The 19,225-nt window shown below is 47.4% G+C and overlaps 2 protein-coding genes across 5 annotated transcripts in view; one reads left to right on the top strand and one right to left on the bottom strand.

The window, feature by feature from the left end:
* LOC135897041 (neuropeptide receptor 15-like) overlaps positions 1-19,225 on the bottom strand; it is a 142,549-nt gene that overhangs the window by 93,710 nt on the left and 29,614 nt on the right. Inside the window, exon 5 of one of the 4 annotated variants that reach the window (XR_011511348.1) lies at positions 13,811-13,887. The exons of the other annotated variants lie outside the window; for them this stretch is intronic. The gene's annotated coding sequence lies outside the window, so the exon portion shown is untranslated. Of the gene's footprint in view, positions 1-13,810; positions 13,888-19,225 lie in introns of those variants that run through there. 4 annotated transcript variants of the gene reach the window in all.
* Positions 2,737-6,177, top strand: LOC135897867 (endothelin-converting enzyme 2-like). The gene is made up of 2 exons (XM_065426563.1): positions 2,737-2,831; positions 4,200-6,177. Exons 1-2 carry the CDS (start codon positions 2,737-2,739, stop codon positions 6,175-6,177), a joined length of 2,073 nt encoding a protein of 690 aa, XP_065282635.1.

Below are 19,225 nucleotides of genomic sequence, written 5' to 3'. Positions count from 1 at the left end.
GGTATGCTTACGTCTATAAGGCGCGATGTATAGCCAAGGAAAAGCTATGCGTTGTACCCGTATACCTGGGGGCCCGTGAAAGTAAATTAATTTGGTCTCTACTACCCATTACTTGAACAATACCCAAACTTGTCGAGTAGTGCAAGGCAACAACGCAGATCATAGCAATAACGACGTCACCAGGTCTCCAGTTTACAGCCAGCATGTCCCGGAGAAAGTGGTTCCACTGCTTATAGTGTCACAGTAGCTCGAAAAGAAATTATCTACACAGCCTACAATGCTGCGCCTAAATGTCCATAAGTGGCAGATCGATGTTCTTGACTTTGTACCCGGCAAGAAAATGGCTAGAAAGCAGGTTTCAAATGTTCCTTTAATCGAGCTGGGCCAGAGGTAAATAACCACGTTGCTCGCAGCCTAAATGAACTGCGCGTCGAAGAAAAGACACAGACTGGGTACAGGTGGTGCAGTGCCGCTTTTATTGCTCCAGGAGCAACGAAATAGACACCGGAGCATGCTCTCACTCAGGCTATAGCTTCTTCGGAAAACATATTTTCTTGCAACCATGTCTCACTTCCCGTTTTCGAAGAAAGCGTTCTGTTAAGAGAACAATACCACTCGCAACCATGCCCGGAGTAGCCCTCGACAGGAAAAAAACACTAAATCATACTACCTTGAGCTGCGCTTAGCAGGAAAGCTTCATAGCCAATCTTGTTTCGCCATTGCGTAACAAACAACTTCTCGTACCGATGCATTATCCAATCCCACAGGTGCCTAAGACATTTATGAACATGCGCATACTACGTCATCAATGGAGGGTAGCTTTGTTTTTATTTTTATAGGGCTGGAGCCGCGTTCATCAACCACATATAACTTTTTGTATGCTGCGTCATCTTTGTTCGAAGCTTGCGGTATCGTCCAGGGCGCTTGCTTCTCCAGTCTCGCACCTAAAATGAGTTCCTCAGAATCAGACCCCGAGTAAAATCGAGGTGCTTGTCAGGCGACACTTAACCTACTTATTCTGAACTAGTGGTTATCCTCGTCTGTATCTTTATAGATCATTTCTTAATTTGGTTTATCTGTTTCTTGGCCAATCTCCTACAGTGGGTATGAGCCATTGCAACATGAGGTTCTACATCTACATCTACTGCCACCCAAGCACAATGAGGAGGACTTCGCGTCATCGACTTCCTGTCTCTTTCAATAAGACCTCAAAAACACTAGAACTACATTTAAAGGCTATACTAACATGTTATTGTTTCAACATGGTGAAGTTCACTTTCGTTTATTTTATATACGTAGTACTTCGGGGCATAGCGCCATGCACTGTGAAGTTTTGGCATGAAAGGTGACAGCAGTATCATATTGCGATAAAACTTTTGTAAAACGTTCGCTTTGTTAGTTACGCGATCCTGTATTGCTACATCACGCAGAGTACAGGGACGAGCTAGTATCATTTCTTTTCAACCTCATGCCATACACAGTGCAGGCAAAATTTTGAAGTTCGAATTGCAATCCGATCCCAGCTTATTATTACTGGACAAATTTATTACTAACAATAATTTTAGGTTTAAGGCTCTGAGAAAGCAGAAGTGTCATTGTGTTAGGAATACCTTAACCTGCCAATTGAACATTCTGGGGTTTTACGGACCAAAGCCACGATCTCATTATGAGGCATGCCGTGGTGGAGGACTCCGGAATAGTTCTGATTACCTCGGGTTCATTTACGTGCACCCACTGTACGGTATACGGGCGTGTTTGCATTTAGCCTCCATTGATATGCGACCGTCGCAGCCGGGATTTGATCTCGCGCCCTCGGGCCTAGCCATGCAACGTCAAAGCCACTACGTCACCACGGCGAGTACTCAGCTCTGCTAAGCTTCATACCTCAAAATTCTGATTCAGGCACGAAAGATTCACCGATGACCTATAGGGGCGTTTGTGATACGCTGAGGCAAAGTTTCTGTTGTAAGGAGTTTAGAAAATTTATTACCAATTGTTCAATACTGTCTAATATTCTTTTACTAAAGTAACATGTCTTTTTTTTTCACTAATATGCTCTGCACGGCCAGAGATAAAGGTCAACAAGTTCATTTAATTTTATTTGATGTCGACGAAATCACCCTACATGTGACGCAACTCAGGTGTTGTTTCTCAGGCCATCCGAAAACCATCATGACCGCTAATGTGAACCGTCAATATAGATTTGCAGAACTGCGCAAGTCTCTCGTAGGGATTCTTGCCTGCGGCCTTTCACTGTCTTTTAGCAACGCTCCACATCACGTTTTGCCACCTTGTGCAGACACGCACTTTTAAAGGCTTCTGTTACCCGCCGTAAACTTCAAGAAGAAATGTGACCCCCTGCTAGACAATTACAAAGTCAACACGGTGAGTTATGGCGGCCGCGGAGCCGCCATGCATGTGCAGTATACCGCCTCTCGGCTATAATAACAAATTACGCAATATGTTATTTTATTTATCATTGATTTATGTCACATCTGAATTTATGTTCTTGTAATAGTGAGTTTTGTTACAATTATAGCACAGTGGGTTTGAGCCATATTTTAAAGCAAATCACTGGTATCAACGTCGTCTTCATCCTGCTCCGTGTTCACAGGTTAATAAAAGAAAGAAGAACGAAGTCAGCATTCCCATTCCTCGCGCATACCCGCCAAGCGCGCGCGCTGAGAAAAAGAAGGTTTGTTATACGCAGAGCACGTCAATCGCTCAACCGCAGGCATGCCAAGCTCTAGCGAAGACTTCTCGTCCACTTTGCAAGACGCGCTGGCCAAGCCCAACCTGAAGGCGACTGCCGTCAGGACAAAGAGGCTCATGTCAGTCTCAGAGGCGACGCCGGACCCCAAAAGACGTCCGCCTTCAAGTACAGCGGTCGGAAAGCGTTTAGCCAGCCCCAGCTCACTAGACAACGAGGCATCCGGACACCGTCCAAAGGCAAGTGGAGAAGTGCCTTCAAAACCCTTTTCGCCGCAGCAGTTCCCGCCTCAGGTGATGGCGCGCACCATGCCAAAGCACATTACTTTAGCGGGTCCCCAGCCTCTTACAACGAACTCCTGCAGCAAGAGCATTCAATCGGAAACTCCTCATAGCCCTCCAACTTCAGGAAGTGTGCGCAAAGCGATACGTCATCAGCAAACCGAAGTGAAAGAAGGAGCTCCGTTTGTAGAGAGCCCATCACCGAGTACGAAGTCAACGTCACCGTTAGAGAGCTCCCCAGCAGCGCAGACATTAGATGAAACGAAGAACTCTACGCCTAGAGTCGCAAGCAATATTACGCCAAGCAAAGAAAAGAAGCAAAGAAGCAAAGAACAACGTTACCGAGAAGAACCGAATGTGAAGAGATCAGCTACAGCAAGTTTGAGTGACGACGTATTCGAGATAGAACATCCTCTTCTTCGTGTGCCCACGTCGGAAGAACTAGTGCCAGCCGAAATCAAACCGAAGAACGCAAGGAATTCTGCCCTCTTCACAGCTCCCGGAGCGGCGCAACGTACTTATCAAAATGTGCCCAAATCTGCGGCTAAGTCTCATTCGCGACAGCCCAGCCCGATCATGGACGATCTCGCCGAATGTTTGCAAAAGACATCTACGCCTGGGCAAGAAAACAAAACCGAAAGCGCCTTTGTAGTTAGCAATACTGCAGCTGTCGGACCGCCTGCGTGCAGCGAGAAGACATCGAGTCGGACTAAATTGTTGGCGAGTGATGCAATTTCCAGGAGATGCTCGTTTGCGAGGGAGCCCCCTGTGAAAAGTAAACAGAGTTCCAAGTCATTCAATGCACCTCGGCTTCGGTTTGCGGATTCAAATGTAGGTCTTCCCCTCGTTAACCGTGAACAGTTCAAACGAGCTGCCAATAGCACTCAAGCCAGGCCTGCCGTCACCTTAACGTTGAACGACTTGGCAGAGTCGTACAAGGGTAGGACTTGGTGGCCATGTAGACTTCCTTCTGTGAACACGCAAGGAAATGCGTTTCACGGTGACGCACCTTACGGTAGGCCTACCAGGCATGAAAAGGCTCGTGCGCCGCCGTCGCGAAGCGCCGTCCCCGAGAGCTTTGCTCCTGGGGACTACGAGGTGCGCCATCGCCGCATGCCCCCCGAGGAGTACGTTCTGTGGCCGTTGGTAGTGTTCCTGTTAGTTGGACTTGTGGTCTTTATCGCCTTTATTATCATTCCACGGCGCAGCTTTACGAAGCACGAGAAGCCCCATAAAGAGCAGCTCAGTAGCATCTGTAAGTCACCGAGCTGCTCCAGGGATGCTGCCTACCTTGACAGTCTTCTGTCGTGGGACCAAGTCAACCCATGTCATGATTTCTACGCTTTCGTCTGTCGCCAGTGGACCGGCAGTTACACCACACCGTCTCCAAGGTCTTCTGTTTCTGCCGACGACGATTTGGCCTCGTTTCTTGAAAATAAATTGTACGTCCACCTTCAGGATGATTCCTCGGAAGCTGACAGCAACCTAAGACCAATAATCGACCTCCACCAGAAGTGCATGGATGTAAAGCGCATTGAGGATGACGAGTGGAACCCTTTGCTCGAACTCATGTCTCTCGTTTTCCTCGAAGGATTCCCGCTGACGCCACCGGTAAGAAAAAGCCTCTCTGTGTGGCGAACAGCAGCGAAGTTGCTTCGAAAGACGGGCACCGCTTCGTTACTTGGCATCGGGGTCTGTGCCAATCCCTCGACGGTACACACAGATCTTGTGTCGATAGGGCTCCCTGATACGCTGACCAACAACGACTACATTGACATAAATGAAGCCGTTCGTCTTTACACCAGCGCGACTTTTGCGGCTATGAATGCGTTGAAGAAGCAGTACATCCCAACATCGTTTACTCTAAGCATTATCAAATTCGCAAGCGATATGGAGAAGCTCGCCGATGTAGCGCCGATGGAAAATGCATCCAAGGTGAACTCTTTGCAGTCATTGCCGCAGCTTATCATCTTTCTTGAAGAAATATTCAACGACACCCGTTCAAACCTTTACAATGGCGAAGACACGGAAGTCATGATCCAACCTGCGGTCGCTGTAAACAGAATATTGCAACTCGCTGATAACACCGACCTCGCCACCGTCATGAACTACCTTGGAGTTAGACTTATGATCCAGGTCTCTCCGTTCATTCCGCACTCTGGACTCACCGAATTCTACAGCGTGCTTCTATATGGAAAACGTAGGGGCAAATTGCCCCGCTGGCAACTGTGCCTGCGAGCCACGGAAAAGGCCCTCTTCCCCCTGACGAACCTCGCCATTCTCACCGATCTCGGTGCACACACGCCTGCCTCCCAACTTTACGATCTTACGAGCGACATTGTTGCAGAATTCCAGAATGGCATCGACACTTCTGCACATTTCACAGAAGAGTCTAGGGCTATAATTCGAAGCATACTAAACACGACACGCCTGATGGTGGTTAGACCGGACTGGCTAAACGACAGCGTTGCAATCGACGCCTACGTTCAAACGCTCCCGGTGAAACTAGCGAGCGCACGGAACAGCCTTGACGCCTACGTGATCTACCACGAGAGCACTTTCCTGGCGTCGCTCGCACGCAGCTCGACGCAACGTTGGAGCCGTTCCGCTTTCAGCGCACACTGTTGGTACGAGCCTGACCTGGACACCATCTACGTTCCCTTGCTGGTCTTTAACGTCTCGAGGGCCTTGGAAGAGGGCGTCGACGCCATACAATTGTCGCGTGCGGGACCCCGCCTGATGCGCTGCGCCTTTGACGCGCTCATATTCAAGACACGCGCGTCAACAGGAGTACACCAGCGATGGCTTAAGGGAGAAACAGAGACCAAACTGCGAGAGGTTGAGGCATGCCTCGATTCAGGTGAAGCTTCGCAAACCACACGGTTCCGGAGAACCCGTGACGTGCTTGCGGCTAATTTCTCCTTCACGCTTTTCCTGAAGGCCGCGCGGACGTCTCAGCATCCCATTGCCCTTATGCTGCAGCAGAACCGTATTGCGACAGAGGAACAGCTCTTCTTCATCTACCTGATGCTTCAGAGTTGCGAACAGAGTGGAAGCGCAGAGAACCGCGCTCCCACCGCTGGCTACGATTGGAACATCGCGCTTCAGAACATCAAGGACTTACCGAGAATGTTTCTTTGCAACGCCGAGAGCCCCAAGGACGTGCAGAAGTGCCTCGGTGTATGAGCGCGATATTCTTCAGTGCCCAAGTCATTGTTCAAAAATATTTTTCTGGCCGTATATCCATAGTTCTGCAGCTTCTACGCAGTTTGATGTCAACTATATAAAATGTTTGAAAATACTGCTCCAGTGTGCAGTGTGCGGCACGGTGTATGTTTGCGTGCGTCGATTAATGTACAGCCTGCTGGCATAAAATATCAGTGATGTACGTGTTCACCGGGGCTGTCTGCGCACATGTTGACGTGTAATACAAATTGCAAACAGGCATCAGCCACTCTCGAATGAAGCGGGCGTTGGATGCGGTTGCTCGGACGCGACAAATACTGTGTGGAGCATTGGTTATATCACGCTACCGCTGGTAGTCAGGCGTTTTGCGCAGCGCTTCGATTATTGCTAAAGCGCCATATTACACTTTTAGCATCACCACTGACCCTGTCAGCATCACGTTTCAGCCTTCAGGCCGAGCTACACCTACACGGACACCGCGCCGCGCGAGGAATGGCGGTTTGAACCTATATGCAATAGGGACGTCAGCGCGCGCGTCTTGTCTGACTATTTTCGCCTTGGTAGACATCGTTTCGCATTTTGTGAGGCAGCCAGAGCACTGATATTTGTCTGGAGAAGATATCTATGCTCGTGCTGCGCTTCGACGAGTACGATCTGTCGTGCACCATCTGCATGTTTGAAAAGCGTGGGCGCGAGCTTTCGCGCGCCGGCACGCGTACGTGCAGTTTGTCCTTTTCCAACTTTCGGTGACAAATATCGCGTTTGAGCTGCATGATGAGTTCTATATCATGCTGACAGGGACAGACTGTGTAGCTCACCAAATAACTTCATCTCGGGGTTGCACAACGCCAGTGCACAGATGCTCATCAAAGGTTCGAGTTCAGGTCGTAAACACAGCTCTGATTACACGCTTCCGCCAGCGCTCACCGAGTAAACACTGCTAAGATGAAAGGCGGTCGTGTGTGAGAGTCAAATAGTGCAAAGTAATGTATGTTCTTTTAATTATTGGGTTTTTCCGTGCCAAGACCACTTTCTGATTATGAGGCACGCCGTAGTGGAGGACTCCAGAAATTTCGACTACCTGGGGTTCTTTAACGTGCACCTAAATCTAAGTACACAGGTGTTTTCGCATTTTGCCCCCATCGAAATGCGGCCGCCGCGGCCGGGGCGGTCTCGTGCAATACCAGTACCAATACCAATCGTGCAGACCAATTTCATAGCCACAGAGCAACTACGGCGGGTAACCTACGTTCTTTGCGAGCGCATACGGCAGGGACGAAGCTCCTTAAACTCGGCTCTGTAAGCCATCTCGTTAAGCATCTTGTTTCAGTGGAAGCAGCTTCCTCCTTGTAACACATTTTAAAGGGACAAGGTTATTCGCTCTTAATCGTACAGTAGCAGAGTTTCTTTATGGTCATAAATGGCATAAAGTGCAACAGTGTCAGCCGAGGGCATCCGACACGACTAAACTAATCCGAAGCCCTTCATTACATGCGTGTCTCAAAATTTAGGTGCGGCTGCGGGACATAACGCTGGAAACCTATGGGTGCGACAAAACAACAGCAAAACTATGCCCGCGCAAGCAGCGACATCCACACTTTCGACACCCAACTATATACATGCGCTGCCGTGAACATCTTCGGACCTCCTCGTCTTGCAAGAAAATCAACAACGAAGTTACAAAGTTGTGGCAGTTTTGTCAGTGTTAATTAGTCGGAAATTTCCCTGCACGCGTGTTTCAATGCTTTCAGAAAGAGTTCATTCAACCGTGGACTCTTAGCGCCTGCCACTAAAGACAGTGCAACAAAGTTTGGAAGGAGCGCGGCTGTAGGCCTTAACGTGTAAGGGCAAGTAGCTCAGACTCCTCATAGTGCCTCTATCATGTTATGCAGGGTAGAGAGAGAGAGAGAGAGAAACAACTTTATTGAGCCGAGCTCGACATCTTCTTAGACGCCGTCGATGGAAGTGGTTCCCTCTTCACGGGACCCATATGCTTCCCTAGCCGCCTGGCCCCTGGAGATCAGGACGAGCTGGTCTTCCAGGGCGGTGCTGGTTAGCAAGGTCTCCCATCGCTCGGTAAGGGTGGATGAGGGATGGGGTAGGGTAGCGGGGCAGTTAAGAGGTGGGGGGATCGCCTTGACACGGGAAATGCGGGAGATGTAAATTCAAGAGGATGAGCTAAACGAGAACATGGTTAAAGTGGGAGCCAACGCTTCGACAAGTGGGCTTGTCATTTTCAAGGCGACATATACTTTGAGACTATGCATGAGGCTCTCTCAGACCATCTAGCACGTGGACACCGGAAGCCGAACACTGCCAAGACCTGGATTTATACATAAAGCTAACCTCAAAGGATATTCTAGAGTCAGCGCGGCATTGCCAGAAGCGCAAAAATTGGTCCCCTGATCAGCACCAAATCCTTAAAGCACTCATGGAAAGAAATTATGTTGCAATAAAACCAGCAGACAAAGGCGGCAGTACCATAATATGGCATATAGAAAAGTGCAATAATGAGGCCTCTAAACAACTCAGCAACCACACCCGTTACAGAAAACTCGACTCTAAGCCAACTTCAGACTACAGCGATATTGTGCAAAGCACATAGCGGCGCTCGTATTCAGAGAGCTAATCACGCAGTCTGAATGCCGCTTCATGATGCCCAAGAACAAAGAAGCAGGACGCTTTCATCTTCTTCCTAGAATACGTAAGGTTCCCGTCGAATAAATATTACAGCAGAAATTCCAGGTAGGCCTACAGTGTCTAATAACACACCTGCCGAGTCATTATCGAAATTCTTAAATCGCCACCTGTCAAACAACCCCACCACCCTCCCATCTTTTGTTCAAGAGATGCCGCACTTCCTTCGAATTATCGACGGCATCAACGCTAACCAAATCCTTTCTGACTGCGTTATTTTAGTCACGTTGGATGCTTCTGCTCTTTATAATAACATATCCATGAGTGAAGGAATCCAAGCCGTGTAGAAATCCCTCGCAGTTAGTCCCCAAGCACAGGCTCCTGAAGTTTACCTGTCACTCTTTAGGCTAGTTTTCACGCTCAACTATTTTGAATTCGATTATATTCACTGCCTGCAAACATGTGGCACTAGCTTGGGAGTACCATTCACTCCCACGTATACGAACATTTTCATGGGACAGCTTGAAGCAGGCCTGTTGAAATCCTACCCTTTAAAACCCAACACTTTTCTGCGTTACAATGCCGACATATTTATAGTATCGGAACCCGGCACAAGCGCATTAACCGACTTAATTAAGCATTTCAATCGCTTTCACCCGAGTAATAAATTTACTTCTCAACACTCTCTTAGTCAAATCAACTTCGTCGACAAGACGCTCTACGTGAGAAACGGAAAACTGAGAACGACACTTTACAGGAAGCCTGGGGACACTTTACCGAAAGTCAGTCAGTCAGTCGGTCGGTGGGTCGGTCGGTCGGTCGGTTGGTCCATTCGTTCTTTCTTTCTTTATTTCTTTCTTTCTTTCTTTCTTTCTTTCTTTCTTTCTTTCTTTCTTTCTTTCTTTCTTTCTTTCTTTCTTTCTTTCCTTCTTTCTTTCTTTCTTTCTTTCTTTCTTTCTTTCTTTCTTTCTTTCTTTCTTTCTTTCTTTGTATGCCTCTTTCTTTCAATGTCTCTTTTTTTCTTTTTGTCTCCTTCAGGTTCGCTTTAGGCACAAGGGGACGAAGCAACACATTACCTATTTTATAGCAGGGATAACAAAAACAATACAGAGCAGAAGAAGCCGCATCATGCGAAACTTTAAAAAAAATGAATCATTACTCAAGCACCCCTGGACATCTTTCTCTACTTTATTAGACGTTTTCGAGCTGTTTGGCGTAGATACTGTTTTATTCTTTTTCGGACAACTTTCCCGTGCACCGGCACGTGCACAGGAGTTAGAATAATAGCTTAAAAGTCCTTTTTAATTTAGACACTGTTGCAGTGTCTTAGGGGCCTCGCTGTCCATTAGTCAACGCTCATAAGACTTATTGTCTGTCTATGATCAATTCGTAGCTTGGCAGATCTTAGAACTCTCTCTCGAGCTGCCTTCGTTTCTAGGCGGTTTAGTATATGTCTTGACTAATGGAGGCATAAATGTGGACATGGCTGATCATTGAGCGCCTGCCGCTCTCTGTCCTCCTTACACTTCTACTAAACACCGTTTAAATTAAGGCCATACTATTCGAGAGTCGTAGGCTTGACAATATTGAATGTCCGTCGCCGCCTCTGCACTAATCAGACAGACAGACAGACAGACAGACAGACAGACAGACAGACAGACAGACAGACAGACAGACGGACAGACGGACAGACGGACAGACGGACAGACAGACAGACAGACAGACAGACAGACAGACAGACAGACAGACAGACAGACAGACAGACAGACAGACAGACAGACAGACAGACAGACAGACAGACAGACAGACAGACAGACAGACAGACAGACAGACAGACAGACAGACAGACAGACAGACAGACAGACAGACAGACAGACAGACAGACAGACAGACAGACAGACAGACAGACAGACAGACAGACAGACAGACAGACAGACAGACAGACAGACAGACAGACAGACAGACAGACAGACAGACAGACAGACAGACAGACAGACAGACAGACAGACAGACAGACAGACAGACAGACAGACAGACAGACAGACAGACAGACAGACAGACAGACAGACAGACAGACAGACAGACAGACAGACAGACAGACAGACAGACAGACAGACAGACAGACAGACAGACAGACAGACAGACAGACAGACAGACAGACAGACAGACAGACAGACAGACAGACAGACAGACAGACAGACAGACAGACAGACAGACAGACAGACAGACAGACAGACAGACAGACAGACAGACGGACGGACGGACGGACGGACGGACGGACGGACGGACGGACGGACGGACGGACGGACGGACGGACGGACGGACGGACGGACGGACGGACGGACGGACGGACGGACGGACGGACGGACGGACGGACGGACGGACGGACGGACGGACGGACGGACGGACGGACGGACGGACGGACGGACGGACGGACGGACGGACGGACGGACGGACGGACGGACGGACGGACGGACGGACGGACGGACGGACGGACGGACGGACGGACGGACGGACGGACGGACGGACGGACGGACGGACGGACGGACGGACGGACGGACGGACGGACGGACGGACGGACGGACGGTAAATATTTTGAGCGAGCTATTACAGCGAAGCTGCTTATGCGGACCCTGTGCCGTTGTTGTCGGAGTTCCCTAAAACTATCATCGTCAGCAGTGGTTCCAGCGTCGTCATCTTCTTTCACAGCTGCCTCCGTTGCCACTCGTCGTACCAGCGTAGAATTTCACTTCTCTTCTGTCGTCGTAATGAGGAGGCCGCGTTTACGGGGCTATGAGCCATTGCTTAAGGGGGTATGAGCCATTCATTGTCTTGTGTGACGGAGAGAGCTAATTTTCAAACATGAGGCTGCTATTGTGAAATGCAAACGCCGTCATCTGCCGTTAACTCAAGCGCAAGCAATGCAAGATTCAACGTCTCCAGACGAAGCACTGCAAGCGGAGGAGCCACACCGAGCAGTGCAGACACAAGAGACGACAACTCATGATCAAGTGATAGAAAAGACAACACAGGACCAAGCAAATACAACATTACACACAAAATGAATAAAAAAACAATAAGAGGGTTTTTCTTTCACGCCAAACCTTGCTATCATTACTGGCGTGCGAGAAAGTAGCGGAACAACTTGAACGCGAGAAGAAAAGCAGGGCAAAACACAGACAGAAACATCACACGCAAAAAAAAAAGACTGGGAAAACCGCAAGAAAAGCACTCCTAAAGCATGCTCACCACGGGAAGCATGCAAAAGCGAAAATAAAACAAAATATTTCCAATATCAACTGCTTGCTGTTTCGCTGTTCGACCATCTTCACGGACTGGAAGGGGCGGTGCTTTTTCTATATCGAATTTCATTGCTTTTCCTCGGATCGTCACTATATTCTAGTGGGGCTTCTAGAAAGGGGCTCGTTTCTGCCCGTTGGGTACATACAAAATAAAATAATGCAAGAGAACGGTAAAAATAATTCTGAAATAGCGTGAGTATTGAAGAGCACCGTTACAGTCCTGTGTCACAAAGATAGAACCAACAATGATCAAAAAAGTACCTCGACGAAAAGCAGTTTCAGGCAATTTGACATCCAGCTCGCAAAAAAGAACATAATAAACCCACACTGCCAAAGACTTTGGACGCGCTCGAACCTTCCCCAAGCGCGCAAGAAATAGGCACTTACATAATATGTATAGCACTCAGTGCATGCTGAGTAACAATGCGATACGCATGTTCGAATTTTTCGCAGCAGCTCCATTGCCCCAGTAATACCTTTGGGACAATATTGCACATTGACTTGACTTTATTTAAATTCGACTTCAGCTATATACTGTCGAATCTTCGAAGTCCCTCTCGTGGGGGAGAGACTGCGGCCGTACTCTCCAGGTAAGCATTTTTAGGCACGTTTCCATTGCTTCCACATTTGCTTGACGCAATTTAAAGCACGGGTTCTCACTGTAGGACAATGAACCTCATCAATTCGTTCAGTAAAGCTATCCGATGTTGCACCTATTGGAATAGGGCCATTCAATTCGTTTATTCGACTCCCGCTCGCTTTAGCTAATGAATGTGCAGGGACAGCGATATCACCGAAAGTAACCCCTTGAAAGTAACTGCGATCGTCCCTGGCAATCAAAAAGCTCATCGGATAAGAAACTCGCACCCCGATATCATTCCACGTAGCACATAATTAGTTGGCGATGTTTATCTATTACATGCAATAATATAGATAGATGAAAAGTACGTCTGTATAAGGGTAATATTGTCTCTGATAGGGCATACTGAGCAAAGCTCACAGGGCATATTGCTCCAGAAAAATAATAATATACCATTCTCATTACATTGGCCGCAGTCACGATAGATGAGCGTGATGCTTGCAGTTTTGCAGATATTGAGTGCAGATGATATTAAGGCGAATATTTAAGATGACAGAGCACCCACTACATATGTAATTTTTTTAAAGAAGGAAAGCACTGGGAAACCAGCTCACATCTGACATCTTGACGCGAGAGATGGTAGCATCGGAGATGGTCAGCTTTATCGTGTATATTTAACTGAGTCGCGTTATTTTCATGGTACCCAATTCTAGATTAATCTATTTCGCAATTCGAAATATTATTAGATCTACGGTTCCGCGAATCCTCCACCAGCGATATTTCATGCAGCAGAGCATATTGGCTTTCGAACATGTGAGTTTAACCAACGGCATGTTCCCCGATACTTGCTCAATACTTCGCAGGTCCACGACGATGTCAAATTCAAGCAAACAATTCCGAGTGTGACAGCGTTGCAAAACATTCGCGTTTCCATAACTGCGGTGTCCTTGGGCATTTTTCATATCGTGATTCGCTTATACATACGGACGAGGTACGAGCCCACCTACGCCTTCATTTGTGGTGCAACCTCGCACAGGGCGCGTATAGCAGTGTCCGGTAGCCCGTAACGCCACCATCGTCACGGAAGGCCGGTGCCGGTTGAAGTCTCGCGCGACGCGAGCAGTTAAACGCTTCGCCGCGCGATCGGAAGCCCCAGCGTGAATAGCGGTCTTCCCAGAATCAATCAGCCAGCTGAAAAAAAAAAGGAAAGGAAAAAAAGCGAGTGAGAAACGTCACAGTTAGCGTTTTTGTGACAGGCGCCCTAGAAGTGAGGCAACAGGAAATGCACTAGACTCTTGCTACGTGGAGAGAGGCGAAACAAGAAAATAGAATCAGAATCGACCTATATGCGGAGGAGGTCCGGGTGAAGCAAGCAAGCAAGCACGAAGACCGCACTGGGCAGCCCGGTTGGTGGAGACAAACGCGGCGGCAGAAAGCGAGGCTGCCGATAGAGCCGTCGGAAACGGCGGTTCCTCCTTCCGGACTCACTGTCCGGAACGCCGTGCCCCGCCGAGGAACGATAAAGCTGACCCGGCGCGAAGAGTCGGCGCCGAGAGAGCGCGTGCCACGCAAGAGACATATACGTATACGCGCGTGACAGCGTGTGGGCGAGAAAGGCGGCGACAAGTTCGCCGATGCGGAGTTACGGACCACTGGTGGCTCACGCCGTCAACCGTGTAGCAGGTCGGCCGACACCCACCACAATTCCGCCGGCTCGACCGCACTATCGCCCTTCTATCTCACTCACTCACTTCCCAAACACACTGAGCGAGCCGTGCCGGCAAAGATACGGTGCAGTTGCATTTCGCTTCGGGCCTATTTCTTTCTTGTTTGTCATCGATTTGGTGTTGACATCTACGCGAACCTTCGAGGTTGCTGTGCTCTCCATTGTGTATTACGCTCGCATAAGGATGTGACATATGTTTTACTATATATAGCTGAGGCCCGCTTTAGGAGAACTCGGTTTTAAATATCCATCTATCTGACGATTTAGATTAGGTTCCTCGCCGATATTCACAAGAGCAAGCGATTAACAGGAACGTTTCGCCTGGTTAGGATTTATCTGTTTTACGATTATCTAGCATCCTTGCTTGTGTTCTTTTCCCCGGTCGCTCATGCGCATTACGGCCTTAGATCAATACAAAGCAGACCCAGTTACGATGTGATCTATAAAGAATTGAGATAATTGGTCTATGGAGCTCACCTAGGAATATCTTTCAAAAAAATTGTAAAATATAAGGTCAGTTCATTCGGCGTATAGCCTTATGTGCCACAGAGTTTATAGCTTTTCTGCATAGCCAACTCATTAAGTTATGATGTTGATTGTTTGCTTGTTTGTTTGTTTGTTTGTTTGTTTGTTTGTTTGTTTGTTTGTTTGTTTGTTTGTTTGTTTGTTTGTTTGTTTGTTTGTTTGTTTGTTTGTTTGTTCTTAAACAACAGCTGCTCGCGTCGAATTGTAAGCGCTGAACGACGAATCTGCATTAGGTTCTGGCAGTCGTGTCCCTAGCACAAAGTCAATTACTGCAAACGTCTCCATTTGCTTGTTGCGGAATGCAACTGCGAACGTCAAATAGCGATTGTCGAAGGACAAAGCTGCGTTGGCCCATATTGTTTTTGTTCACAAACCACAAAACCCGTTGCTTAGAACACCTGCGCTTGTCCGAGGCTGACATCGGGTCCGGTGATTTTCCTGGCGCTGACCGGATCTTTTTTTTTAATTACTGTGTTTTACGTGCCAGAACCACTTTCTGATTATGAGGCACGCCGTAGTGGAGGAGCCCGGAAATTTGGAGCACCTGGGGTTCTTTAACGTGTACCTAAATCTAAGTACACGGGTGTTTTCGCATTTCGCCTCCATCGAAATGCGGCCGCCGTGGTCGGGATCTGAACAGGACCAAAATTCCCAACGGAAACGACGAATACAACGTTTCACCAGTCACTGCTCTAACAATGCGTACGCTGCCAAAGCTCGTATGGCAATGGCAAAGAGAAACTAAAGATAAACATTAAATTAGTTAAGGCTGGAAGGGTATCCTCATTTTTTTAAGAATACTTTCATTCATCTGGCGGAAACATGTTCTCTATTGCAAGAGAGGATGAAAGCCGCTATACCCTTTCTTGGAAACTAAAAACTGTCTAGAATTTCGCGTCGAAAACTCAGCGCTAGTTCTTTAATGAGACGTCAACGGTTTCAATGCGTTGCCTCGCCACGTGTGCCGTTTCTTGGGTCTCACGGGTACAGCGCAGTCGTCGCACGTCGTTAAAGACGTCCTCCAACACCTGTCAATGCCGCGTAAAAGAACCAGGAAGAAACGAAAATAAAGGCGTGAGAAACTGTATTATTTAATTCATTTCATACATATTGGCAAACCCGCCGTGGTTGCTCAGTGGCTATGGTGTTGGGCTGCTGAGCACGAGGTCGCGGGATCGAATCCCGGCCACGGCGGCCGCATTTCGATGGGGGCGAAATGCGAAAACACCCGTGTACTTAGATTTAGGTGCACGTTAAAGATCCCCAGGTGGACAAAATTTCCGGAGTCCTCCACTACGGCGTGCCTCATAATCAGAAAGTGGTTTTGGCACGTAAAACCACATAATTTAATTTTTTTAATTGGCAAGTCGCTAAATAACATCATCATATCTAAACTGGAAAGAATTGTTGGTGTTTGTGAGAGACAGTGCTATTATTATTATTATTATTATTATTATTATTATTATTATTATTATTATTATTATTATTATTATTATTATTATTATTATTATTATTATTATTTGATTTGCATCATAAGCCACATACATGGCGTTGTACTAAATGAGAAGAAAGGAGGTTAGCCGAGGGGCCCGATATTTATTAGTCATGTCATAAGAAGCCGACAAACATTGACACCAAGGATAACATAGGGGAAATTATTTGTGTTTAATACGTGAAAAAGAGAAACCATAAATTAATGGAAATGAAAGTAGATGAAAAAAACAACTTGCCGCAGATGGGTAACGATCACACGATGCGAAGGTTGTGGGATCGTTCCCCACCTGCAGCAAGTTGTTTTTTCATCCACTTTCATTTCCATTAATTTATGGTTTCTCTATTTCACTTATTAAACACAAATAATTTCCCCTATGTTGCCCTTGGTGTCAGTGTTTGTCGGCTTCATATGCTGTACATGACATTGGGACTCTTAAGACCCGCGAGAGCATACGAGACACGCTTCGGTGGTATGCATTAGTGCACCCGCAGCCATCGGTCAAGACAGCAGAGATAGAAGATAGCAGGCGACACTAACTAAGGGACACACACACACGTGCGTGCGTGTGTGTGTGCGTGTGCGTGTGTGTGTGTGTGCGTGTGCGTGTGTGTGTGTGTGTGTGTGTGTGCGTGTGTGTGCGTGTGTGTGTGTGTGTGTGTGTGTGTGTGTGTGTGTGTGTGTGTGTGTGTGTGTGTGTGTGTGTGTGTGTGTGTGTGTGTGTGTGTGTGTGTGTGTGTGTGTGTGTGTGTGTGTGTACATACGAGGGTGTGCAGCCTTTCAATGGAGCCCTATTGGTGGGGCTAGTTATTAGGTCCCGCAGCGTCGCGTATACGCTGAGCACGTGCGAGAAACAAAAGTAGCATCTGTTTGGGTTCATTACATACTTCTCAGCTGCTCCCCTGCGAGAATTTGCGCTTGACGCGAGCGGACACACTTATACGGCTTCGAGAACCATCGATAAGCATGGAATTATACCGATTTCGACCGGCGAGGCTGGAAACGGCAATGCTTGATGTAAATTAGCGAGGGCTATGTCGACAAGCAAAGGATGATTGTACAACGTGGCACAACATCCTTTGCAAGCGCTATAGCTTTCCGGTAATTACATACCGACTAACCGAAACTAATGCCCTTTTGCGCTTGATGTAAAGGTGCAGCTTGAAATCTCAGCTTGTGTAGCAGAAACGTTGGACCGTCCTGTGCAAGAAAAGCTCTCCAGGAGGCCTGACATCGAGTGTGCGCGTCCGCCAAGAACAGCGAAAGGCGATTACGACTTGAGCGTACAACGAGCACTCGGGTTCTTGCCGGTCGTCTCCAAATAAACGGAGATCTTGCTTTCCCGTAGAGTTAAGGAATATCTTAAAAAGAAGAAAGGACATTGAGCCTGCCATTGCTTGAGATTTGCTTGACAGGCAATTCATTTAAATGGTAAAGAATAAAGCAGCCCGCGTCTTGGAGGCCAGAGCATGATAAATATATTGATGTGGACAAAAACAAATTGAAATTATATTGGTGCTCCAGGCGCTGTCCCGGAATGTGCCCCGATTTCATAGTATCTTGTGTCCGAACTTTGTCCAGATTTTAGTAGTGCTCCTGTATTTTCCACTTGTATTGATTATACAGCACCAGCTCTAACGTTTCTGCAAAATGCCGCAGCACCCGATAGATCGCCGATTAATTAGTTTAGTTACATTGGAAGGGCAACAAAGAAGGGTACACATAGAGTATGCATGATCGAAGAAACTAGTGCATTGGATGAGTCGCCAAGCAAACCTCTCTAGATATTATTATGAAGACTCTCTCTTCGTCTCTTTTATCATCATAAAAAATCGTGTTCATGCAGGACAGATTGTTGACGATATAAAGGATGTTTCGAAAATGTCAATGATGACTTTTTGCCGCATTCCCCCTGACTATAATTTAGAAGCATCTGACATCTCTTCGGCAGGCCTGTTGAACCCATCCTATACTAAATTAATAATTGAATTATGGGGCTTTACGTGCAAAAACCACGATCCGATAATGAGGCACACCGTGGTTGGGTACTGCGGAAATTTGGATCACCTGGGGTTGTTTAACAGGCACATAAATCTAAATACACGGTTGTTTTCTCATTTCGCCCTTATCGCGGCCCGTCCTATACTTCTCTTAGCAATTATCCCGACACGATTCAGCTTATAGACGCTTGCTTTGCCTTCAGAACGAGTTCTTATGGCAAGCTTCATACTATATTCTATGCGTTACCGGATTTATGCATGTGGCTGCTCGAAAGAGATATAAAAATGAAATGCGTCGGCACTCTACGTCGATGGTCAAACGGAGGCGGAAGCTCATGCAAATTGGACCGCGGCTGGTGCCCTGGATTCCTGCTTCGATGCCTTCCGCAGTGCCGAACCTCATCAACGCTGCAAGGAAAGAACTGCTCCAGGCATAGTCGATATGCGCCCTTATTTGCTGCGATTCATATTTTCTATCGTCTGTGTCTATGAACTATGCGGACGCTAACGAACTTAGAGAAACGAGCTCCAGTAATTTCACTTTTGGAACAATGTTTATTCAGGAAAATCGTGGATAAGGCTGGACCTTTCTTATGGTAAGATTGTCGATGCTCGAGCCAAGCAGCGTTAAAGCAGGTTGGTCGTCGCTGTTTCGCTTTAAGAGTTGGCCGAGATATCAGGGATTTCCATAAATATATTCTTCCCCTTATTAGATTAGCAATCTACTCTGCAGTTTACTTGCCGTTCTCTCAATAACCCCCTGCCAGCGTCCGGATTTCTCACGGC

Source organism: Dermacentor albipictus, chromosome 1 (assembly GCF_038994185.2).
Source record: "Dermacentor albipictus isolate Rhodes 1998 colony chromosome 1, USDA_Dalb.pri_finalv2, whole genome shotgun sequence".
Classification (NCBI taxonomy): Eukaryota; Metazoa; Arthropoda; class Arachnida; order Ixodida; family Ixodidae; genus Dermacentor; species Dermacentor albipictus.
The sequence above is the reverse complement of the archived record's forward strand: the minus strand, read 5'-3'. Positions and strand labels throughout refer to the sequence as shown.